The sequence below is a fragment of the Nannospalax galili genome, unplaced genomic scaffold, assembly GCF_000622305.1.
Source record: "Nannospalax galili isolate Female #2095 unplaced genomic scaffold, S.galili_v1.0 scaffold110, whole genome shotgun sequence".
NCBI classification, from domain to species: Eukaryota; Metazoa; Chordata; class Mammalia; order Rodentia; family Spalacidae; genus Nannospalax; species Nannospalax galili.
Genome location: NW_008328707.1, coordinates 1,872,682 through 1,899,636, shown reverse-complemented (window position 1 = coordinate 1,899,636; position 26,955 = coordinate 1,872,682). Strand labels below are relative to the sequence as shown.

Here is a 26,955-nt window from a genome sequence, read left to right as displayed (position 1 = left end):
CTCTCTCTCTCTCACACACACACACACACACACACACACACACACACAACTAGCACTGGAAGAAGAGAATTAGTGGAAAAGACCACTGGATTTGCTCTGTAAATGGAAAAATCTACATGGAACAGTGCTAAACTCTATAATGCTGTTATGTAAGGAATTACAGGGACAGCTTTAAGGACTGGGAATGAGACCATTTTTATCCCATATATATGGAACATTTTGGGTTCTAAGACACGAAAAAGGAATAAAGGATTGAGTCCAGCTGTACTTAGGCAGAACGGACAGCATCATCAGGCATATAGCCTTTTCACCCTTTCCTCAAAATCCCTAAAGCACACATCCAGTGTCACAAGTGCCAGTCTCTCTAAAGAAGGGAGTACCCCAGAGATAGCATGTTCAGGCATTCCCAGCTTAACCCAGACCTGAGAGTGGACGCAGGCATACAAATGCATCATCAAATTTCCATTACAGAATTTAATGAACATTGAAGTTGGATAACATCAGAGAACAATGGTAGAACAATAACAACAACAAACATGCATAAAGAATAAGGAAATGATGGCCCAGGATCAGCATTTAGCCTGGGTGATGGATGCCTCCTCTGACCACGGAACCATTTGGAACAGGGAATGAGAAACAGGACACTTGCAGGACCATCAACTCTACCCTTAAAATTCCAGGTTCCTCCATACAGCTGTTTTTCTCACTCCCTGGGCTTTGGAGCTTGCTGTCAGGGGCTGCTTCCTGAGGGATGAAGGCATCTGGGTTGGCTGAGAACACTGGCCAACCTACACTTCCTTCATTGGTAATGCCAATGCTTCAACTTATTAACTAAGTTAGGCAGCGTTCCAACCTATGCTGGGCTGCACTTCTGCCTGTGGTAACTGGCCTAGTCTCTTCCCACTCCTCAGTGTAGCATACCTGTCGCCACGAGTAACTGTAAGTGCTGCAAAATACCCTTGAAAGATGTCAAAAATAATAAATGGCATTACTAACTGATTTCACATTTTCTTCATTTTCACATTAGTTGTAAAAATTAAAAGCAAGGGACTAGAAAACAAATAGGTCATTAGAACGAGTTTCCGTCAAAAATATGAAAAGCTACCTTAGAAAATTATTTTATGAGGCTTAGCCAGCACAGCATTCTTCTATTTTGTGAAGATCCAAAGTTGTGCCAAAGGTGCTTTTGAGGAACCACACTGGGATCTATTCTGGGAAGCAGAACACCATTCCCAGAAGTGAAGAGAAGGAATCATCAACATAGGCAAATCAGCCAAAATCCCTTTGGGGCCTGTGAGATAGAAGGTAGCCACTGACTTATTAAGTGGGAAGATGTAGCCAAGAATTTGAAATTATTTGAAAGCGATGTTTAAATGCCTATAGGCTACATTTTTAAATGTAGCACAATCTCTTTGAAAACACTCAGATTTAAAAGAAAAAAAAAGCCAAAGAATGCAATTTCAATCTTCATTCACTACTGGAGTATGAAACTTGAAAGACCACACTTTATATATACTACAAAAACTGATGTTCTGTTCATTAAACATTTCTTAAATGCTTCTATCGGCCTGAAGTAGTTCTAACAGCAAGAACTATTATGTATCACAAGCAATTCTGTTAAGCAAAATTTTTGATGGCTTCTCTCTTGACTCTTCAAAACAATCCTATGAGAACTATTATCCTTCACCTTGCACATAGGAAACTGGGGGTTGTGACAGTGACTAGCTGGCCTTGATTACGTGGATATTTGAACCCAGGCAGTCTGAGCTCTTAATCGCTCTGCTCAATTCTCCCCTGTGTCTCCAGTGCTGAGGATAAGAAGATAAATATGATATGTCTTCTACCCTCAAAGACTCATTTTTAAATACACAAGACAGTACTATTTAGAAATATTAAAATATACAATTAAGTTTCCTTAAGACAAGAAACCCCTTAAAATGGACTTAAAATTTATTTCACAAATTATATTTAGCATGAGTAAATAAAAAACTGAGACCAATGTATATTCAGATAATGTCTTATGCTGACCTTTCTGATTCTTTTCTTCTTCTTCTCCTTGGGGTTTATAACTGATCATTTAATAACCATATTCCCAAGCCCATGTTAACTAGAGGAAATCTGGCTCAAGTTTTGATAAATCAAATTATATACATTTGTTATTGTTCTGAGTACTGGTGTGTACACAGTAGGAGAATACAGTCCTGGCACCACATACTGCAGATTCACAACACTGCAGAGCGGTCAGTTCAAATTACAACTTTCCTTTTCAGATTCCCCAGGCTATACCAGTTCCCATCTACTCTGTTGACCCCTACCTCGCCACGACCTAACACAGGCTTGACCCATAGAACTGTCCGAAGACTTCAGCAACATTTTTTGAAGAAAGAAATCACATAATCCCAGAGTCTCCAAATTGGAGCCCTGGGGATTAAGTAGTCCATCCAAGCAAGAGGCGAGTGAGTAAGCAAAGGAGGAAACAAATGAGAGTTTAAGCAACCTCTATCACAGTGCAGACTGTCTTCTGCACGATGCTGTATTCAACCTCATTTTCTGGGTGAGTATGCTGAAAGTGCATCTCTTTTGGGCATAGCTTTTTATGAAATTTTCCTCCATCAAATTTACTTCAGTGTTAAGGCATGAACGATTTTTAACAATTTTAACAATCAAAAAAGATCCTTTTGGCATCATAAGGCAGTTTTCCTTTACCCAAATTTAAAGAACTATCATTCACAACCTGAATCTAATGAAATAGTGGACTTAATGCAGTTCTTTTGAATTTAAACATGGACAAAAAAAAAAACTTGCTTGGGATATGGGAATGGAGATGTTTTCCAAAATAGACAGGAAAAAATGAGAAAGCCTAAACAAGTGATGAAGGTCCATGTAGGTTTGTTATGATATATAAAGAATAAGACAAAAATAATATACACATAATCTTAAAATGTCTATGGTCATAGTTTAGTCAACTAGTTTAAGGAACAAAATATATATCTAGTCAAAGTTTATCTGAGAATATTTGTTTTTTTTACCCAAGTCTTATCTACATAGCACATGATAATTAAAAGTATCAGACTGGTGGAACTAACCTTATTGGATGTTTAACAGCCGTAGTTTGAGGCCTATACTAATGTGGTCAGGAGGACTTAAAGGGCAGTTTTTGCCCCTTGCCTGTTGTTCAGAGGGACATAAAGGACAGTTTTTGCTCCTTGACCTCTAAAGTCAACTAAGTTCCAGGGGACTATGGAGCATCTCTCAAAATGTCCTGTAACTGTGCTGAGTCACCTGTCCTCTTGATCAAGGAGGTCATGGAGAACCCACCAGATGGACTTGAACAAGTGTCGATGGACTTGAACAAAGCTGGCCATGGCCAAGCAGGACCTTTGACTTATCTTCACATAGATGGAACTGGTAAAAGAAAGGAGATAGGGGCTCCTCTCAAGCCCATGTGACACCCGAGGAACAGATCCTCAAACCGTTACCTTAAGAGTAAAAATAAATTGGTTTATTGGGGCCAACTGTATGGTCTTAAACACCCAAAAGGAAAGTATAACCAAAGAGTAAAGTCGTTAGTATACTTCTTTAAGAGCTCAAGGGATTACACTTCCCAGACATTAGGCTTAAGTCTATATAAAAAGTTATTTAGACAATTATTTCTCATTGATGATTTTGATTCTAACCAGAAAGTGCTGCTCAGATGTAAGACTTCAAATCTTGGTCTCCAATACTGTAGTGCCCACCTCTAGATAAGGGAGACAACCAGCTATTGTTCTAAAATAATGGATAAATTTGTTCCCCCCCCACCCCAATCTAGAAGCCTTTGAGAGGGAACTGACTCTGATTCTAACCACTCCAATAGCTATCAAAATATCTGAAAGCAAATTCTGAATCCATCATTCTAGAGTCCAGCCTTAGAAGACAAGAGAAAAATGAGGTGTATCCCAATAGAGGGATGCTTCCAGAAGCCCTTGTCAAGAAATTCCAATGGACTCTCATATGAACATTTGAAAATTGCCCTGTTCTGACTTTTTTCTAGTTCCCTGTCTAGAACTTGTAATGCTAATTACTCTTCCTTTACTTCTCCTTCATATCTCCTATTCACAATTCAAGGACTTTCTTTTTCCTCTAGAGATAAGACTTATACAATTTGGGAGTCTTTTAGATAGACCCACTGAAGAGGTACTCCAATTGCCTCACCCTGCATCCCTGTTCAACATGGAAGAAGCCAGAGTGGTCTGAGTCTCTATTCCCTATTGGCAGTTTGGGTATCCTACTTAGAGGATGGTGTGATAAGAATAGGAGGTAGGAATTCACTAGGCAGTTAAGGTAAAAAGACTCCAAAGAAAAGTAGCCAGTTTCTTGGCTAAAACTCACAATGTCCTTGGGCCTCTTAGCAACATACTCCATTCCAAAGGCCAAAAAAGTCTAAAATATTTGGCAGCTTTTAAATAATCCTTAAAAGATTTTAGGATTACCTCTTCCGAGGGGGGTGGATGTTAGAGTGGCCAAAAACCCCTTAAAAAATAATAAATTAAAGAAGAGGAAAGAGTACATGAAGTTATCAGAAAAAAAAAAGTGATGGGGAGATATGGGAGGAGTTGGAGGGGAGGGAGTGGGCGTGGATTTGATCAAAACACCTTATATGCATGTATAAAATTCTCAATAAATTATTTTTTTAAAAACCTTGCTTGGATCAAGAATAATCTGCAGTCATTCATCAATAGTACAGAAATATTTTCTAAAGGAGAATTTCATTCACTATAGCATCTTAAAAAAGAACTTCCTGGGACTGGAGAGATGGCTCAGTGGTTAAGAACACTGTTCTTGCAGAAGACCCGGGTTTGAATCCAGCACCCACATGGCAGCTAACAACTGTCCGTAACTCCAGTTCCAGGGGATCTAACAACTTCTTCTGTCCTCCGTGGGCATTGCATGACACGGGTGCATTTACCTACATGCAGGCATAACACTCATACACATAAAATAAAAATAATAAATAAAATATTTAAAAAGGAACTTTCTATATAACATATAAAAACCATATTTATTATGAGAAAGGAAACAATGTGTGAAAACCTGAAGTTTTTCAGTGTGATTGTTGTACCAGCTATTCTGGAGGACGGAGTTTGGGACACAGAAAATCCAAATAATGTGAAAATCTTTTGTTGGCCATGCTGCCCTATCTCATTCCCCTGAAGACTTTGACCAGAGCTTACTGCTATTCCTACCTCTTCTCCCCCAGCCCTATCTGGTGAGGTGCTAATGAGCAGTAACATGGCCAAAGGGCAGGGAAAGCAAGCAAAGAAGGGTCTTTGCTGCCTTATGATGCCAAAAGGATCTTTTTTGATTGTTAAGCAAAGAGCTTCATTGTCTACAAACTCACTCTTCAGTCCCTGGATGATGGAGCTGAAGGAGCTGGCTATAGCACAGAGGGCGTTATGTTTTACACCCAGTAATGCATGGCGGTGTTATTCACAGACAATGTTCCTATCAGGTCCCTAAAAGTGAGAAAGTGCATGAGTAAATCAAACAACCTGCCAGAGGAATTAAGCTCATGAAATGCAGAGGTTCTTGTTTCAGACTGGAATTGATGGGGGAAGGTTGATTTAATGATGTAAAATGTTGTATTATTTATGTCATCTATTGAAGAGTTTATAATTTAGAACTACTGATTTAAAAAAATAAACTTAAAAATCAGATCCCGCTGGGTGTGGTGGCTCAAGCCTTTAATCCCAGCTCTTGGGAGGCAGAGGCAGGGGGATCTCTATGAGTTCAAGGTTGGCCTGGTCTACATAGCGAGTTCCAGGACAGCCGGGGCTACAGGGAGACCCTGTCTCAAAAAAGACAACAAACAAACAAACAAACAAACAAACAAAAAATCAGATCCACCAGGGCTAGAGAGACGGTTCAGTGGTTAAGAACACTGGCTGTTCTTAGAGAAGACAAGGATTTGAATCCCAGCACCCACATGGCAGCTAACAACCATCCAGTAACTCCAGTTCCGGGGGATCCAACAGCCTCCTCTTTCCTCTGCAGGCATTGTATGACATGGGTGTACTTACATACATGCAGGCAATACACCCATACTCATAAAATGAAAACATAAAAATAAAAAACAGACTTCACCTTTAAAAATAGAACAAAAATGTTCTCTTACAACACAGTAAGAGTTTTTCCTATTTTCTGAGCAAAAAATAAGTGTCATGGCCAAGCCTGGTGGCACAGAACTTTAATCTCAGCACTCAGGAGGCAGAGGCACCTGTGGATCTCTGTGCGCTTTGAGTTGAGATGTCAACTCAAAAGAAAAACAACCACAACAAAAAAAGCATCATATTGATTCTGTTTATATACAATATGAAGGTTTCTACTTTAAATATTTGTTACCCTCCACAATCACATGCATCTAAGAATAGTAAATATGTGCATGGAGGTGTGGAGAGTACATTGTATAAGATGCCTTACGTATATTAATTTATATTAAATGATGACTGAATTCCACAGTATCCATCACTCAAAGTGATAATGAGCTAACAGTCTCAGCCAGGGTTGATGATGCTGTCTAAAGAAGCAGGGCATGTGTGTGTCTTAACTGCCTCCTGTCTACAATTCACTAGTCCACCATAGAGGAGGAAGTATGTGCTCCCTTGATTATAGTTTAATAAGCTCACCAGGCACTTTATGGATTGGCACAACACCCCTCAGTGTTCAATGCCCTTATAATTGGGAATGGCTGGAGTCTAGGACATTGGCCATGCCAAGCTGCATAGATGACCCAAAATGGCAGATTGTCAAACTCTTAAAATTTTCATTTGGCACAATAATTTTAACTAGCACTTCAATAGTAATCAAGAGATTAATCTTGAATCAAAACACAGATGAGCAAATGCCATTATTGATCTGTGGAACTTTTCATCTTGCAGTTTTTTAAAATATATATTTTTTATTTTTATTTTATGTGTATGAGTGTATTGCCTGCATGTATGTGGGTACACCCATGCTGTGCAATGCTGTGGAGGTCAGAAGAGGGTGTTGGATTCCCCTGGAACTGGAGTCAAGGACGGTTTGTAGCCACCATGTGGGTTCTGGGAATTGAACCCAGGTCCTCTGCAAGAGCAGTCAGTGCCCTTAATCGCTGAGCCATCTCTCCAGTCCCTCATCTTGAAATTGTAAATGACAATTTTAGTGAACTAAAACAAAACAAGCTTATGCCATCTTTTCCCCCTTAGGGTTCTGTTGGGGTTTGGAAAATTCTCCACAGCAGAAAATATAGCAAATGTAGCAAAGAGACAGATGATTTTAGAAAATATTACTTATCAATAATGCACTATGTGTATTAGAAATTTGTATTTTATGTCAAAAGTATTTGGGAGCTTTTATCTAATCCCTAAAAGATTATAGGGTTACCTCTTCAGAGGGGGGAATGTTAGAGTAGCAAAAAGCCCCATTAAAAAAAGAAAGAAAGAGTACATGAAGTTGTCAGAAAAAAGTGATGGGGAGATATGGGAGGAGTTGGAGGGGAGGGAGTGGGCATGCATGGATTTGATCAAAACACCTTATACACATGCATAAAATTCTCAATAATTTTTTTAAAGTTGAAAAAAATGAAATTTGTATTTTAATGACTAGGTATACGTAAAATACATTTACTTTAAAGATGGCGCTTTCTGTTCTTTATTATTATTATTATTGTTGTTATTATTATTAAATAAAATCACTTTATTGCAATGAACTCATAAATAAAAACATCACACAGCTAGATTAACGTAACCACTCAAACTCTTGCTCAGGCTTGGACTATCCTTCTCAGTGAACTTCTGTGCAGTTGGAATGGCCATTCTGAAGCTGTGGAGCTTTGCTTACGGTTTCACACTTTCACAGGCAATTACATTTTTATCATTTATCCACCACACATACAAAAGTTGTGGCAGAGTTGAAACTAGCAAAAGAAATGAGCTCTGTCTCCTCTTTCATGATGTGTGTCCTTCTGTCTGTATTCCGACTTCCTCCGACACCTCGACATCCACTCTTGGTCCCCTTTCTAAATTTTACACTATGACCACATTTCTACCTGGTTACAATATGCGTGAATACATTATAGGCTAGGAGCTGGAAGAACTTTTTTTTCTGAGTTTGTGTTACCTTGCAATATTATACTTTCCAAAAATCCATTCATTTCCCTGTGGGTTTAATTATTTCATTTTTCTTTATAGATTAATAATATTCCATTTCACATATATATTATATTTTAATTATTCATTCACTTATTGATGGGTATTTGGGTTGATTCCACTTCCTTGCTATCATAAATAGAGGCGTAATAAACATGGATATGCAAATATCTCTGTCATAGGATATGGAGTCCCCTGGGTATATGCCCAGGAGAGTGCTGGGAAACATGGTATTTCTGCTGTTTTATAAAGCATGTTATTATTACAAGTTTTTAAGAGAAAATGGTTTCACCTTTATACACTCCATCTATCATTTTTTTATTGTTATACTAAAATCATTTCTTCTCCCTCTCACCCCAGACCAAAATTAAGACAATCTGAATTATTGGATATCTCTTTCTAAACAGTGAAGTTATATTTCAGTTTAAACAAGGGAAATGTTAATATTACAAATGGCTACACATTTTGCAAAAAGTAGCAAATATCTGGAGAGGAAAAGAAATTGAAAACCAATCCATTGCTTTACTTTAACATTAGATTTCCAGGTTCTTCAATGTGGGAATGCTTGGAATCATTAGAAGAAAACAGAGTTTCAGTCAGTCTGATTAGAGTCAATTTTATTCTGAGTTAGCTTTGCCTACTCGATTCTCAAATTATCACTTAAATTTCTAGATTCTACAAAGTAGGAAAAACAAAAAACCCTTTTTGTCCAATCTAGATTCCTCACGTTTGACTAACAATCAAAATCATGTCACTTTCCTGTGTATCACAAGCTCTTTAATAAAAGTGACAGCCCTTAGAGAAGAGGTGAAATGGAAATGTGTATTTTTAACTTAACATCCGCATACATCCCATTATTGAAGAAATAACACCAACAGCCAAGGAAACAGCTGGGACTGCTAGTAACTTTCTAGTGACCAATGTTTTAGCATCTGGTCCTTGGGTCAATTTGTAGGTCAATTTCAGAATCTCCAAAATAGTAATTCTTTTTCTTTTTAAAAAAACCGTTAATTCATTCTAGGCGTGTTTCCCTTCTGCTGAAAACGCTCTGAAAACAAAGCACCTAAAAGCACTGCTTGCTGTCACCAGTCTGCTCTTGGCTGTCTGGTTCTGCTCTTTTCATCTAGTGTTCTTCCTAAGCACCATCTGGATGAAGCACTTCACGAGTACGGCGAACATCTTATTACCTCGTTGTACTCCTGAGCCTGCGTGCCGCACTCTAAAGCCTTATCTGTACATTTTCCATCACTATACCAGTTATGTGATGAGCTCCTTTTCAAGGCAAATGGAGACATACAGAGACATGTCTGCTGCTGAATGCAGCAGACAGGAGGACTGGCTTCTGAAATGGTCCAGAAGTTCTGAGAACCAGCACATCTCTGTAAGTTCACATTAAGGCCAACAGCCTTAAATTTTCAATTTAAATAAGACAATACACAATTCTACCATTAGGAGAAAGGCTTTTAGGATCAATGTAGAATTTCCTCCTTATGTGAACAGATATAAAACGTACTTTAGTATCATTGATACGCAATTATTTTTAAAATGTGTACTTATTTTTATTTTATGTGTATGAGTATGATGCCTACATGTACATAAGGGCACCACATGCATGCAATGCCCACAGAAGCCAGAAGAGGGTGTTGGATTCCCTCAAACTGGAGTTACAGACCATGGTCAGCTACCATGTGGGTACTGGGAACTGAACCCATGTCCTCTATAAGAGCAGCCGGTGCTTTTAACCACTGAACCATCTCTCCAGTCCCCGATAAGCAGTTCTTAAACTTGATAATATTCAACATAGATATAAGGAAAGCATGGCATCAGCAGGAGAACTTAATGTGTGGTGTTTGACTGTCACTTCATATGTAAGTACTTGTGGCTGTAGATAATTACAGCACAGGCTATAGTTGACAACAAGGTGAAAGTGTACCATGGAGTTATCCATAATTTCTAACATTTACCCAGCACTATATGCCACGTATAGTTATACTGAGCTTTTGCATACACTCTCTCGTTCAATGCTCAAAAGAATTCCAGGAGAAATCTACCTTTTCCAGATAAGAAACAGGGCCTTGAGATGGTCATATAATTTGCTCAAGATGACATAGCTGAGCACTGGGTCAGAATTTGAACCCAAGCCACCTGAACCCCAATCCTGGGCTCCTAACAGTGAGAACCCAGCAGGAAAATGAGACTCTTTTCTTTCTTCTTTCTTGCATGTGAACATACACAACAAACCCAGAAAAATCCCATCAAAATAATAGGTCTGAAATCCAGTCAAACCAGAGGGAGAAAAGACCAAAGAAATACTGAAGAGTGAAGGAGTCTAACCAAACCTATTTAACATACTCCTGGACTCACTGGAGCTGCCAATGCAGTAGCAGGACTGATGCAGGGGTCTCTGCTAGAACTACACAATTTTGATTAAAATACCCAACTACTGACCCCAGTTCCATCTACAGATATTCTTTTCCAGGCAGCTTGCATGGATCTTTATGATATATTGGATATATCCTTTTAAAAACAAAAGAGCTTTAAAACAATGCAACTTATAAGAATAAAGGGAACAATTTGGTCTCTAAACCATATGTCAAGTAAATCCAGTCAGTTCAAAGATATATCTCCATCAAGGAAATCAGGGAACGTCACTGTTGGAAGGAACTAAACTTACTATAAAGATCAAGCCCATTTCCTATGGAAAGTTCAGTGATTTATTTCTTCATACAAGCTTTCCAACAAAGAATGCCATTGAACAGAATGTCTTGCTGTGATTGACTATGCATCCACCAACAGAAGATATACAAGCAAAGAGGAAACACGTTGTCTAGAAAAAAATATGCAATTTCCTTTTATTTCCTCTTTTAAGTAGAGCAACTCTTCTTTGGGGACCAAATCAGGGACTTGTAACAATTCACCACACAAAATTTTCCACTCTCACAGCCAATAAAAATTAGAAACCAAGAGAGTCAGTGAGGATGGCCCAGTTCTTCCCAGGAAGGCCGGGATCTCCACAGTAGATGCTGCCCACGTACTTCTTACCTAGCATGAAGAATCCAGGCATCCCCCAAATAAGGAACAATTACTTGAGTAAAAGCATACAGACCCTGTCATTGCTCTATATTTTACACTACGTTGGTAGAAACAGTGGTTTGAGTCACAGAGGTAGCGGGTATTGATTGGAGGGCTCCAAAGCACTGAAGTGGGTTGTAATCAATTCACTAACCAGAAAGCTTTTGAGGAGACCTGTGAAGATTAACTGGAGAACATTATAGGGCAGCCCAGAAGTAGGAGGGGTGAAAAGCAGTTACTTGGCAGACCGTATTAACTGGTTAACTTTCACTCTATTTTGCTTATAATCTAGTTCATTTCAGCTACATTAATCCTATGACTTCAAAGATCTCACCTATTGCTTCTTATGTTCCTTATTAGAAAGAGTATATAGGTTTTTCTTGTTGATTAGTCAGTAGGACAGGGTATCCTTTCAGAGTTCCAACCATTGGGAAATAGCAGACCTGGATTTGGTCTCTTTGCCTCTAGCAATTTAGCCAACATTGTGCTCCAACCAGCACAGAATAGCAATGGCACTTTTCAACTTCTAGGACCAAGTCCAGAAAGGTTTTGGAGTTCCTCTTCTGTTGCTCAACCATGAATGCAGACAAGAAGGCTGATTCCCTTGAGGCCATTGGTCTGAAGACGTCAAGTGAGTAGTGCACTGGACACTCCTAGACATGACTAGACTTCCAATCAATCCAAGCTCCAAACCTTAAGAAGCCTCCACATCTAGACCTGAGTTTTAGAGCTAAATGCTATAGTCCTTCTAGCAGAGACTTCAGACATCCTCATCCAGGGCCAAGGCTTTCTGCTCTGCTGTCTGTTCCTCCTCTTGAGCCCCAAATAGGTGAACAAAACAAAGTGGTTGTTTTTTTCAGACTGTTATGTTCCTAGGAAGTTGATTAAGCATCAGTAGATAACAATGTATAAGAATCTGCACCTGGAATATAACTTATTTCTGGGTTACCATTTCAAAAGATTAAAAACAACAGATGTGCTCAGAAAACAACAAGAATGTTGTTGTATAGGTGGGGTGTACGTGTGAAAGGACTAGAGATAATGTACTTGAAAAGAGAACAAATGGTTGTGTTCATTGTCCTTGAATATTTGAAGGGTTACCATCAGTGAAAGTGGAAACAATGACTTTGAGTGTTCCCAGGGGGTAGGCACAGAGACCTGGGGAGAAGTTCTGGGGTGGGATGAAAGATTTTCTAAGTTCTGAGCATTCATGGAATGAAGAGGCAGCCTAGGGGCAGTGCAATCCCCACATTTAAGGTGGCAGAGACTGAAGGATGGCCATGTAGGTAAGTTGGGAGAGAATTCAGTTACAGGAGAGCAGGCTAAATAAAGGCCTTTACTTTAAGGTTACACTGCAACACTAAGATGTTTTTAATCTGGAGATCATCCCCATTTCCTTGTGTTAAGAAATCCAATCCTAACACATGTGGAGCAGAGGAAAAAAAAAACCTACAAGATGAATAAATTAAGTGAAAGGCAATACCAAAGTATAAATAGAAAGTGATGCAGAATTCGAGGAGAAAGGGATGGTAAACTAACAGGAAAAATACAACCCAGCAGGGCAGGAAAGAAACTTTAAAAGGTGGAGCATGAACAATTAACTAAGGAAGAGGTTTGGAGGTTGAGAGCCAAAGAATCCATCACAGACAATGCTGGGGCCAGAGGGTGCCTACTGAAAAACAGCTTCACTTATTATTGAGACTTTACTGCTCTGTCAGTGGGAAAGATGGACCAGGAGTAACATGGTGATAAAAGAGTGCAAGCTTCAAGTGGTCAAATGGGCAAAGCTTCTCAAAGGCCATTGACTTTATGGAATCAAAAATCTGTGATCTGTGTGGCTAGGAGGCCAAGCTTACATGCATGGTACCAATGCGTCTGTTGTCCCTGTGTAGAGTGATAACTGAGGTTTGCCAGCAACACTGGAAATTAAACCCCTGCTTCCTGAGGAGGCCAGTGTGAGAAAGAAAATCCAAAACACCTAGAAAATGAAACTTGCCCAAAAGAAAAAAAAAAAAAAGTAAAAGAGAAACAGAAGAAACCAGTAAGAGAAAACATTAGAAAATTATCTCATTCACAGTTCCTTTGAATTTTATCACCATTTGTAATCAACTTCTAAGGTTTCATAATACCTTTAACCCTAGTTACTCAACCCATGAACAAATCCTCTCGTTGTTATTCTTTTTGCAGAAATGTGGAGAGTCCTTTGATGTCGATAAGAGACAGGAGTTCCCTTTAGGGAAGGAAGGCAGTAAACTCCAGAGCTGAATGGTAAGCAAGAAGTGAACTCAGGTCACATGCCTTAACCCTTTCAAAGAGTCATCAAACTAGAAGTTACAAATTCATGTCATCTATGAAATAAACTTTTTTATTTCAATTTTTTTAAAAGACAGTTTTTTTCTTTTAAGAATGAAAATCCATCTTATCACTCACCCATTTCCTAGGTCTGCCTCTTGGCCGTTTTTCTCCAGTGGCTTCTGCTTTCTGCAAAAACGAAAAAGGAAGTCATATAGTTTCCTACCTGACATTCTTTTAAGTGTTGTACCAGGGGATATGCTTCAAGTTAGAACAGTCTGGACTGCAGATGAGGTATTCAGAATGTTTGGACAACCTCCTTCTCTTGTATGGTTCATCTTCCAAATTTTTTAGTAGAATATTCTTCTCCACTTTTCACTGAATGAGGTATCTACACAGCCCCTCACCATAAAAGTCTCCCATGGAGTGATCTACTCTGAAATGCATGATCATGCTTTTGTTAAATCTATTTTACTTTTGCTTCTGTTCATACAAATGAAATATTCCCACATCCCATAATTTGTGCAAATTAGTATTTTAGAGAATGAACTTCAGTGACCAAGATCCTCTTTCCAGGTTGCAACTGGTTACAAAAGTTCCTATTGACATATTGATCCCAACTTAGGAAGCAGTTCTACCTCCATGGCTGGTGAAATGCAAGTCCAAATGTGGAAAATAATACATAAGCACGCCAATACAAAAAATAATGTCTGCCGATTTCTACATGGTTAATTACCTGTTCCTTGCCAAAATCAATCATCTATCAGTTCACCTAAAGCAGAAGGAGAGAAAAACAGAGAAAGAGAGAGAGAGAACAAAACAAAACCTCTGACAAAAAAGTCATCTATATTTGTTCCAGAGATGGAATGGAAACTATGGCTGCCTGAAAATAATTCCTATTAATAAAAATGGACATTAGTAGCAACATAAGCTTGACATGACTATATTTCCCACTATCTTGAGACATGAATTGCTTTGCTTCACAGATTTTTCTAATATCAATTATTTAGTTCCCTTGTGATTGAAATTTTAACATTATTTATAAGTAATTGGCCTTTAAAAGTCACCCTTACTCCATTTCTTAAGCACATCAATACATCAGTACACCCACACCCACACACACCATTCAGCTTCTATAAAAAACCTACAGTGGGTGCTTGGTACAGCGTTACTAAAATGAGATGTTATATTGTCTATACAGACTCTCTATACTGCCAAATGAAACTTTCCTCACTGTTCAAACTACCTAATAAAAATAGGTGGCTGTAAATGATGAGCTAGACAGACAGATAGACAGACAGACATCTGCAGATACTTGGCATTGCTATCCAGCCATGGTTTAAATGCAAGTCTATGAATTAACCCAAACTCTATGAGTATAATGTTATCTCAGATTTACTAAGCACTTAAACTCCCCAGCCTAAGTCAGGCACATGTGTTATTTTAATCCTTAAAGCAGTCTGATAGCAGGAATATAATTATTTTTCTTATTTTGCAGATGAGCAACTAAATCTTAGATGGACTGGTTAGGTGAATAACTCACTGAAGGCCATATATAAAACTGATGACAGATCTGGAATTTGAACCCAGTTCTGTTGCACTCCAGAGATGGAGGTTACCCTCTTAACAGGCCTACCTCCCCTTTATGCAGAAGGAGACTCCGCTGCCAGGACCACTGATTCCACTCATTTCCCAGAATGAAAAGAAATCTAGTGTCTCTTAGGACCTGTAGCTAACTGTCAGACCTGACTGTAAGTTGTTTCAGGCTTTGTCAAGGATCTACCAAAGATTCCTTTATGGTCAGTTAGTGGTGCTGCCTCATCTTTAGTTGGAAAAGCACAATAAAAGTAAGTGAAAGCCGGGGGTGCCCAGTAAATCACACAGCCTTTCAGAGTGGTCTGATGGAGGATTAAGGTGCTCTGCTCTAGAAAGCACAGGTTCAATGCCCTGGTCCAATATGCTAGCTTTATGACTCTGAACAGGTCCCAGAACCCTTAATTAGATCCCATCTGTAAAATGGTGATATCTCCTTTGAGGTGGCATCAAGGTACTTGGAAGTGGTTGACATAAACAAGCTGCTTATAAATGTCCTTTCATACCTAAAAAGATAGAAGACTAAAAAAGAAAGTTTTCCTTTAAGTCAGTCCAATCTCACAGATGGTTGAGTCAATGCAAAAAATACTCCGTTACACCCACCTGTCAATTTTAGGAGAACACTTTTAAGAAATCCCTGGTTGGTGCATGGTGAGGCAGGGTAAAGTTACACGGGAGAAAGAAACAGTTGAGTTCATCTATGGAAGCAACTGTAAGGTTGCGCAGTTGGCCAGTAAGAATTATAGGAAAATTGAACACAAAAACCCTTCCTCGTGGGAACTGGGGTGGTCCTTGGAGTTGAGGGAGGCTATTCTTGACCTTAAAGCTAACAGTGCTCTATGAGGCTTTTCTGTATAATTCTTACATTCTAGGGGCCATGATGTGACCTGGGTGTATCTGAAATCTATTGAAGAGAAGGGATTTTTCATAAAAGGGTTTCACTGTATTTCAAAGTCAGAGAAAACAAATATCTCCAAGAAAGAGAGAGAAAGCTCTGAAAATAAGATAGCTTTTAAATGAGCACCGAGTTTACAAAAAGCCTATTGAGGAATAAAATTCGCACCATTAACTAAAGGGCACAGGATCATGATTATCACTCTGACTTGTTAAAAGCAAACTTGCTCCCTGGTCTAACAGGCTGGTGCTCCCTGTAAACTGAAACCCTCTTCTGAGAGGACATCTAGAAGAAACGCGCTAGCTGTGCTGTGTGGCCTCGATCTGGGAGGCTTGTGTTGTTTCTTAAAACCCACATTACTGAATCATTCCGATCAAACTCCACGAAGCTGCAAAACAAGTTAGGGTTTTAGTTTGTAAACCAGAATAGATCCAGGATTCTCAGGTATTGGAAAATTCTAGCTTTAAGAGTGGTTTTTTTTTTTTCTTCTGTGTTTAATGCTCTTTGGGGCATTGTCTTACAAAGAAGGCAAACAAAACATTCAGGGCACTTGTTTTAATGCATCAACACGCAGTCCTGTAGATGTGCCTGTTTAGTTCGCCTTTGCTGCAACAGATTTTAGCTCTGTGCTCCATACACATGTAGAAATGAGACATAACTAGTTCTAAGTATTTCCTGCTTTTACAGGAGGAAGGGGAGAGACAGTAAGAATTCTGCATTTGTGAGAACTGAGATTTCAGACTATTACCAGCATGGGTGCACTGGAAATACAACTCCCAGCTCCCAGCTTGTTAAAAGTGCTTTCTCCCTTCTTGTCTTCATTTGCATGTTTGTTTGTTTGTTTTTAAGTTTAGAACTCAGAATTGTATCTTAAATTGTATAATATGTTTAATAGTGAGTTCATGAAAGTCAAGAGAATGCTAAATGGGAAAATGTATTTCTTCCTTTCAAGAAGTGTGGTATACCCTAGGCTTGGAAATATACTCCATAATTTATTTTTTTAATTTTTGTTTTTGTTTTAGTTCTTTAGGCAGGCCTAAAACTTCTTATGTAAACCAAGCTGGCCTTGAATCCACAGTGATCTGCCTGCCTCTGCCTCCCAAGAGCTGGAATTAAAAATGTGTGCCACTGCATCTGGCACGAAATTCAAATTTTTAAAAGACAGTTTATTTTTTTATTTTATGCATATGAGTGTATTGCTGGCATGTACGTAAGTGTACCCAGATAGTGCAATGCATGTGGAGGCCAGAAATTCGCGCCCCCCTCCCCCCCAAGAGGTGGAAATAAAAAATTGGTCCCCCCGCACCCACAAAAAATCCAAGTTAAAAAAAAAAAAAAAAAAAAAAAAAAGAAAGGAAATTTACCTAGTGAATATCTCCCTTGAACTTGAAAATAGTGATTAACATTCATACTGATGCATTAGAGGTATTTACTGCATGTTTGTGAAAGGAAGGAAAGAAGGAAAGAAAGGAAAAAGAATGAGGGTGGTGAGGGGAGAGGACGTGGCAAGTCAGAAGCACTGCTGCTTATACTATGTGTATTCTGTTTACCTCTTAGCATCAAAATTTGGGAGCTTGATAAAACTTTAAAACCATTTCTTTATAGCCCTTTCATTTGACAAATAAAACTTCCTCAAACCTTACAGCTTATTTAAGAGCCAGAAGTCTCTGAGTATTAGTGGCAGAAGATACACATTTCTCAGCCCTTTATATCTTAGGGAGAGCAATACCCTCAAAATTTCTCACAATTTCATGTGTAGTCAGTATTCCAAGTAATTCAAGCTAATAGAAATCAACTTTGTAGCCATTATTTTACAAAGTACTTGATAGTCTCCAGAAGGGGAAAGGATATAAACTTTAGAGTTGGGGTTGAATTCAGATCCAGGGGAGACTAGTGACTAAAGTTGAACATTGGACATATGACAGTTTACAACCTTGAATCACAGTTTTCTCATCTGTGGAGTGAAGACCACAGTAAAGGATTAAAGGTCCAAATACATTTGTGAAGGACTCAGCAAAACTGCAGGTACCCAGGTATTGAGCAGGTACCCAGAGAAAATGTCTTATTTCTCCTGTTACTTTAAGGTAATGCCCTTAAAAAGAATTCCCACTGAGTCTATTGGTCTCCACAGTGACTTTTTCTGAGCATAATTCTATTTAAGTAGGCCAGTCATTCCTCCCCTGGCTTCCTACTTCATGGGAAATTAAGAATCTTGCCTACGTTCGCAGGTAGTGGAACCTACACTCAACCTGATGTCAAGGCAGAAAAGCTCTTTTCTTTGGGGAAATAGTCTCATATATAAAATCAAACTGTCATAGGCAAATTATGAAAAAGAGAAGATGAGGAAAGAAAAAAGAAAAGAAGACAAGAAAACCTTCTAGGATAAAAATCAAATGAGAAGCTAAAAGCAAAATATTTTCAAGATTCCTATCAAGACATGGACAAGAACAGTGGCTGGGAGCCAAGAATTCAAGTCTAACCATAGGGTAGAACTTAGACCCTTAGATAACTGTTGATGTCTTACCACTCTAAACATTCCCTTGTTTTCTATGTGTGATGATGGATGCTGCATGTAAGCTGGAGTTCTCCTACTTCAAATCAATGCACATGAACACAGAAAAGAACTAGAAGAGAACAGCTGCATGCTAGAGTGGCTTGTATTATTTCCATGTAAGACTAAAACTGGCTTGTCCCTAAGTAGTGTGTGAAGCCTGGGAAGAGTTGATGCATATGGACTCCTAACCAGAACCTAGAGAAATTACATTATGTCTTCTAATTGCTCTTTACAAAAACATAAACAGTGTGAATCAACATGCACCTGCACTGAAATCAACTGGACTACTCAGATGGACTGAAGACAGAGTGAATTCTCACTTCACCATTTTGATAATACAGCTCTGTGGGTGTCCCAATTTTAAGTGCAACCAATTTAGTCTTGAAAAGATGCTGCCAATTTGCATTCACAATATACTTTTCAGCAGAAAACAGAAGCAAATCCCATCCTCCATTACAGTTCACACTTACTTTACCTAAGGAAGCTCTTACAGTGAGTCCTCCTTGACATTACTTTGCACACACCTATCTCTGTATGTATAAACTCCAACTTAAAACCAAGGCCATAGGGGCTAGAGAGATGGCTCAGCAGTTAAGAGCATTGGCTACTCTTGCAAAGGAACCAGGTTTGATTCCTAGGACCCACATGGCACCTAACAGCCCTCTGTAACTCCAGTTCCAGGGGATCAGATGGCCCTCTTCTGACCTCCACCAGCATTGCACAACATGGGTACACCCACCTACATGCAGGCAACACACTCATATGCATAAAATAAAAATAATAAAATATTTTTAAAAGCCGAGGCGACAATCATAGGAAGAGTTCTCATTTTCAAAATTAGAGACTTTCCTCCTCTAAATTGCTCCTCTTCCCTTTTGTAATCAGAAAAATCAATAGCAACAATACAAGAATGCACAGGAAAGGTCTGAGATAAGCTCAGTAGGGGAGCACTTTCCAGGCATGTGCAAGACCCTGGGTTTGATCCCTAGTAGTGATTACTTCATTCATTTACAGCAGTTACCTACTATATCATCCTGAAGAAAAGGGAATGGTTGCAGTCCTTGATAAAGCAAACAGAACATAAATTCAGGCAATAGCATAAAATATCGTTGGCTTTCTGCTCACCTATTTCTCCAGGCTAGCAGAGCACAGATGCTTAACTAAAACCTTCACCATGGAGGACACTGAAATTCAGCTTCTACCCTTGTGTAAGTTGTGTGGTCCTAAGATGAGCTCTGGAAACTACAAAAAGTCAACTAGCAAGACAAGGTAGGTTTGAATGACTTAACTAGCATTAAGAAATGCTCTTTATATAGTCTAGCAAAGAACTGAAATGCAATAAAATCTCAGTCTGGAGTGTTTAGCCTCCTTAGCAAAATGATCTGTTGCATTAAGAATGAGCCAGGGATATAGGTCAGCTAAAGTAATAGGGGCTTTGAAGGAGAGAGTTCAGAGGGATAATAGTTTCCAGAGAATTAGAACTATGGGACCTCTGGCACAAAGTTATTACATATGTAATAATGCTAACATATTTGAATCTCCCATATTTGTATCATAATCTATGATGACTTAAAGGTGATACCAGATAGAATTTACTGATGCATTAAGTATGGCTTTGTCTTTCCTGGCAAAATGAGTTAAAAAAAAAAAAAGAATCTATTGTTTAGACAATTCAATCTAAAATATCAAGATAATGGAGACAACAGTTGGACTTCCCTACATTACATTCATTTGTGTACTCAGATGGGGCCCTAAGTCTCACACTAGAATTTACATGCCTATTAAAACAGAGGAATCATAATAAATCATACTAGTAATGTACAAACTACAGGTCAGAACTTCATAACTCCAAACGCCATCTTCCTTTGACTTAATCAACTTATTGGTACCTTCTGTTACTCTCTTCTGTTCTCCTACCTCACTCTAAAAAAAAAAATCCTGTCTTCATACAGCAAGTAGACTCTGTAGTGAGACCCACTTTCCTTCTTTCTTCCTAAAATAACCTATGATTGGTATAATTAAAAATTTATGAAAAGACTCAATCACTTTTCCAGGAATGCAATAATGTGGAACATGACTCAGTCTTTGGAGTACCCAGCTGACATCAGGCTTTGTTTGAATTGTGAATGAAGATAGAAATTATATGCTCACTCTGAATGTGTTATTTGAAGTATACATACTTTATCTAGATGTTATTTTGACTCTGCACTTTGCTCTGGTCTATCCATTACCCTTAAAGTCAGAAGGAGGATTGAGCAAATCTATAGCATTATGAAATAGGTTTATCTCACACCTGAGATCTTTCTGGTGCATTTATTTTCTTTCTATTAAAATTTAACTCAACCTCAGAAAAATACTCCCTCCTAGAAACAAATGAGTGTCTTGAAACTTAAAGATCAATTTGACTTGTGACCTTCCTCTCTCTCCAAACATCAGAAGTGTGAAAAAAAAAGTATTTCTACCCAACCACGAGAGGAGACCAAAACACAACAGATAAATTATTTACTACAGAAAACATTAACTTTTGATTTCTTTTTATTAAGGTAAGACTTGGATTGGAGGAGTTCTCTGGAATGACTAGAATTGACCCACAATGGTTATCCATGGAATTAAATTTTTCTATAAATTTTTTCTTTTGCATAATACATGAATCAATTTTCTATTGAATGTAGTCTGAAATTAAAGGTTAAGTTAGTAGTTACATGCATTGTCAAATTTCACACTGTTAATTTCCTAAGGAGCAGTTTTGTTTTCAAATGCCCCAAGGCCAGGTGCTAAGTCCAAGCATAAACTTAGTAAAGAAGCTCAAAGCAGCAAGAGATTTTAAACACATAGCATCATCAGGACTCTGGTGTAACTGCATCTCCTCTGAATTTAGATTTTGTTTCTAGCATGTACTTACCAGCTTTTTTTTTTTCATTGTGATGAGTTCCACAGTGCAGAAACACACCCAGTTTATTAATCACTGAAGAAACGTCATTTCTCTTCAGCTCAGTCTAGTAAGGAATTCTCATCTTGCACGTTATGAACAACACAACTCTTTGTAAGAAGATTTGCATTTCAAAATCAAATGAGCATATATGCTTTGTTAGAATATAATATATAGTTGATAATCATGTGCATTTAGGGCAAAGACCATACTCAATAAAAACTGATTTGAAAATGAAAACACAAGTTTATACATGCCATGAATGATTTATCAGTGTCCCCATTAGTTTTCAAAGTATTACCTTCCCCAAATGAGATGTAACTTACAAAACTGAAGAAAAATAACAGTTATGCTATGGGCAAATGTATTCATTCTTTTTACTAGAAGAGGAAATTTTTAAACAGAATTATATGAAATAATTATGGCTGGAAGAATGAAAGATTTCAGCAGAGAGGTCTTCGTTGGGGGGGGCTACTTGTGTTTTGGAAGTTATACCAGTATATGCATACACAAGAATTAGCAGGAAGATAAACAGCCAAGTAGGGTCATCTGTAGATGCTTATGACAGAAAGGCACTGCAAACCAAACAGTATATGGAAAGGGATAAGCTTTTTGTTGTTGTTTTGTTTTATATGGTAAATTAGGTACAAGTCTCAACTTCCCTTTTGTCTATAAAGATACTCTTAGCTCAAGGTAAACCATTTCTAACCTATTCAAAATAAATTTCCAATTATTTATGATTAGCTTTAAAGATTTCTTTAAAAATATTATGTCTTTTCAGAGCAATTGTGTCATAGTTTAAATGTCTGCTAGCACCTAACAAGATATCCCTTTGCTATCTCCTGAGAGCAAAGTTAAGTAAATTCCACATTTCTGTAACACAGAATAACTCTTTGTTAAAGTTAGTCCCTTCTTAGTACATTTATGAACTGGTAAAATGGAACAAACAGAAAGTACTCATATTAAGAATACCAGATTATATAGTCATTTAAATAATAAGGTTATTTAGAGATGCTTGAAGGTTTATTGATTAAATATGAATCAACAATCTAAACTAATATGCAGTTAAGTTTAAGTAGTAGAGAAATCTGCTCTATCAACTGTTGAAATAAAACAGCCAAATAGTTACTTCCTAAGTAGCTTTTGTATATCACTAGTATCCATGACAGGGCATCCCACTGAAAGCCATCACATAGAATGTGGTCACCATTACAGAAAAATACACACAAAACATTAATCCCCAGAAGATGAACATAGAACCATTTTACACAAATGCTATCCATTCAAATCTGTTAAAGAGGTACATGGAAATTTACTTCTAAGTTTTGAACCTGTGTTTTCAACTATAACATAAACCTACAAAATAAAATGTAAACGATTTCCAATTTATTTATAAGACAAAAAAGTGACTTATATTCATCACTTCTATACAGGCATTTACTCTGAGATATTTCCTGTTTGCAAATACACACATGAAGAGATTTTAAACTGCACTTTAAATTTTGCTTAAAAAAGTTTCTTAACAGCGCTGAATGTTAAACTTGACTGGGTTGTATTATGCCCCAAAATATGTATTAAATGAGACAAACGCTTGTTTTAAAAACTTTTCATTGTCCAATGAGCATAATACTTTTTGGAAAGGATATTTTTGTGGCTATGACACACTATCTTGCAGGTTTATTATAAAACAGTACACGTTATCACTACATTTAAAGCAATAAAGTTCATGACATTTTTCCAGTATCCCATAATTGGATTTATTTTTTATTATCTATTTGGAAAAGTACTTAAGTTTAATAGGAGTTTGTATTCATCATGCAAATAAGTGCAGAGGAAATTAATCTCTATTATTTTTATATGAAACTGTAGGAACTTTATCACCAGACAGAATCTATAGCTCTGATTTGTTTTGAACTATTTCACAATGGGCACAAATATTAATTATATCACTTTTCACCCCCAATTTAAGGTTCACACCGTTTGTTGGCTTTTTCTAAAATTACTGTATCATTATGAACCCTTTTAAGCTAAGTATCAACTTAGAAAAAAGGTTAACTTCCATCTAAGTAATGTTAAATGGAGAAGCCCTGTCTTGGGTTACTCAGCTGAGACACTGCCACAGGTATGGATTTAGAATGGGAAAATTACAGGGAGGTCCTTGAGAAAGTTAGCAGAGCTTGACGTGAAAATTCTCACCTTTTGAGCTGCTTTGGAGGGACTCTTGTTTTTGCTGCCTTTAGGTCTTCCCCTGGGTCTCTTAGGAGAGGGCTCACAGGTTGTCTCCTAATTGTGGGAGGGAAAAAAGCTGTTGTGGCAAGATGGTCTGAAAGAAACTGACCCCAACTCTTAGGCTGTATTTTGTGAACATGCTGCTCAACAGAGCTGCTGGAGCAGTTCACTCATAGACGGGTGATGGTGCAGAGTCCACAGAGAAAATAGCCAGAGTTTTAATCCTAGTGTTCAATGAGGAAACTACTTTTCATGTGAAAACTAGATTCTATTTCAAAATCAAAATGATAGCAAAGCCTGAAGAAGTTGCAGGTTCTGCACAGAAGTTCATACAGTTTTAAGGAACAGAATTTACATGGCTATGCATTTGGTGATTCACAGAAACAAGCATTTAATATTGACTTACCACTACCAATTCTTATAGTATTTCAAACCACAGAAATGGAAGCCAACATCACAGACATATTGAAAAGACACACAGACTGAAAAGATGGCTTGTAATCATTTTTAGATAGCTGCATTCTAAGTTTAGGGTCCCAATATTCTGAGTGAATTACTGGAATGATTGGCAAGGCTTTTCATCTCAGAATAACTCCATGCCGTCTAAAAGTTCCAAGTTTGTAGTAAATCTGAGGTGGGAGGTTTTGCTTGAATTATCTAGATAATTGCTTCAATTTTCAACTTCCTTTTTGGAGAGACAAGCATGGTCTCCGGTCGAAATTTAATTATTATTTTTTCAAAAATAAACATATTTCCTTTAAAACTTTCTTTTGAAGAAAACTCTTGGGGTAGGGTGTGGACTGGGAAAAAAAAAACTTTAAAAGAGGGGAAATGGGCAGAAGAATGGAAGAATCTGGGAGGAACAAATTTAAACAACCACCAGGTACGCAAGCTTTAAATGGCTCCTGTGCCAAGCAGCCAATACTCAAGCGGTTAGGAAATTGGGATGATTACTATTCCAGACCCTAAATATGTAACCCCTGAATCATCTATTAGCATTTCATTCAGATTGGATGACTGAATGAGACTAATTAAAACTCATGAAAGTTATCAATAGAAGTTCGCATCCTAATTAGAGAACATGGGGAGTTTCTTAGAGGCGCCAGTGGCTCTTCCAGAGCAAACACATCCGAAACACATTTTCCTTTCTTTGTGAACCCTGCCTTAACGCAAAGGTAAAAACCTCCAACCACCTCCAGAACCCGGGAGCCGCATTTTCTTTCAGTCTGTTGTTTTTTGTTCTTTTTGTTTGTTTGTTTGTTTGTTTGGTTTGTTTTTTTAAGTTGGGGTAGGGGTGCGATTAGAATTAGGGAAAGCTGTGGCTGGTGGTAAGGGGGGGGGGGGCGCAGAGACTTCCTGGGAGGTGTAAAACAGGATCCAGTGCTGTGTAAAGTGTCGCCGGAGCAGAGCGGGAAAACTTGGAGGCCTCCAGATTGGCTTGTTTCCTTTGGTGATTTCAAAAAGGTACACCCCTCGTTTTTCTAAAATGCACTGGCAAGCAAACATTGCTTTATTTTCCACCTCACTCTCGGGGGCAACTTGGGACTCTAGGATAATTTTCTAATCGTCCTATTTGCTATAAGGGAAGCGATTTAAGGCAAAGGAACGAATGAGAAGTTTTAAAAGCCGAGGAAGTGGAGTTTTAAATGTTCTCAATAGCAGCGTCTAGCTCTAAGCCTGCCCGCCTAGGCTTGGAAATTGCACCGAACCCCCCCAACCCCCCGCCCAGGGCGCAGCGCTCAGCTCTGCAAGGGCTGGCTGCACACTTAATTGGTTGCATCCGCAGACAAAACCCTCCACTCCGCGGGGTCCTGGGCGCCCCTCGATCGTCCCCTCTCGGCCCCCAGCCGCTGGCCCTGGAGCCAAAGGAGTACGGGACTCCTGGTGGGGAAATGACCCTAGCTACCGTGCAGTCTCTCGGACACTCCTTCCAAAGCTCCCAGGCGAAGCGTGTAAACCGGGTCCCGCGGGAGCCTGGGATCCCCCGGAACCCTTTTCCGGGTTAGCTCTGGCGCCTGCATCACGGCATTTAAAGATCCGGTAAAAGCACAGGGCAGCCGAGTCCCCACGCGTTCTTTGTCGCGAAGGCGCGAGCCTTGGGCCATGGAGCTTGGGGAGGGCACGGGAGAGGCGGCTGCGGTGCGCCAACCTCCAACCGGCAAGCAGCAGGGAGAGGCGGGAGAAAGAGCCGCGGGTCTCAGGGACTCAGGAGTCTCGACCCGTCCGAACGTCCCCATCCCCAGCGGGTGACCTCGCTCCCCGCACAGCTGCAAGAGCGGCTGCCCAAGCACTGGCGATCCTTTGGGTTTGGGGGACCCCAGCGGCTTCCAGTCCCCCGGCCGTACCGCGCCACTCCCGGCTGCGCACAATAGCGAAAGTCCGAGGACTAGCCGGGCGCGACCCCACCTCCCGCCTTGTCGTAGCAGCAGCCGGCGGTCCCCCACCTCCCCGAGCGCCCCGGGACTGCGCCGCGCACTCGCGGGGACAAGCTTTCCCGCCCACCCACACACGGACTGGCTCGCAGCGTGCGGCGATCGCCGCGGCGCTCCCGCGCATGGGTTGCCCCGCGCAGTCGCGGGGCCGGGGCAGAGGCATCTGGAGTGGGCTAAGTGCCAGCTCCCTGCCGGCGTACTGACTTGCTGCTGCTTCCTGGGTCGGCCGCGTCCTCGCTTCTGGGGCGCGGGGACTGCAGGTTGTCCCTGGGCTGAAGTGGACGGCTGCCCGGCGCCTTCACCGCGTGCGCTCATCCTGCCTCCCGCCGCTACAGCTGGTGCTGCCGCTGCGCCTCGGCCGCCCCGAATCCGCCCTGCACCTTTCAGGAGAATGGATGAAGAGAACTGGAGAGGCTGACCCGGGCACGGAGAGAGAGCGTGAGGCGACGGCTGCTGCTGCTGTTTAGACTGACGCCGCTGCCACCATCCACACCGGACGTCCAGCGGCTGCCAAAGAGAGAGAAGAGAAGAGAAGAGAAGAGGAGAGGAGAGGAGAGGAGAGAGGAGGAGAGGAGAGGAGAGAGGAGGAGGAGGATTTTAGGAGCAGGAGACGGAGGAGGAGCAGGAGACGGAGGAGGAGGAGGAGGAGGAGGAGGAGGAGGAGGAGGAGGACGACGACGACGACGACGACGACGAGGAGGAGGAGGAGGACGACGACGAGGAGGAGGAGGACGAAGAGGACGGGGAGGAGGAGGAGGACGAGGAGGAGAACGAGGAGGACGGGGAGGAGGAGG

General features: G+C 39.8%; 1 protein-coding gene across 12 annotated transcripts in view; it reads right to left on the bottom strand.

The window, feature by feature from the left end:
• Hmga2 (high mobility group AT-hook 2) overlaps positions 1-26,750 on the bottom strand; it is a 133,021-nt gene extending 106,271 nt beyond the window's left edge. For 3 of the 12 annotated variants that reach the window (XM_029561557.1, XM_029561559.1, XM_029561561.1), the window contains exons 1-3: positions 26,366-26,749; positions 23,697-23,783; positions 13,668-13,718 (exon numbers count right to left, since the gene is read on the bottom strand). In XM_029561557.1, coding sequence (XP_029417417.1) covers positions 13,668-13,718; positions 23,697-23,783; positions 26,366-26,476 — 249 coding nt within the window. In that variant the 5' untranslated portion in view covers positions 26,477-26,749. The other 9 variants (XM_029561535.1, XM_029561537.1, XM_029561539.1 and 6 more) reach the window with 9 other exon arrangements.
• Positions 26,751-26,955: the final 205 nt, after the last annotated feature.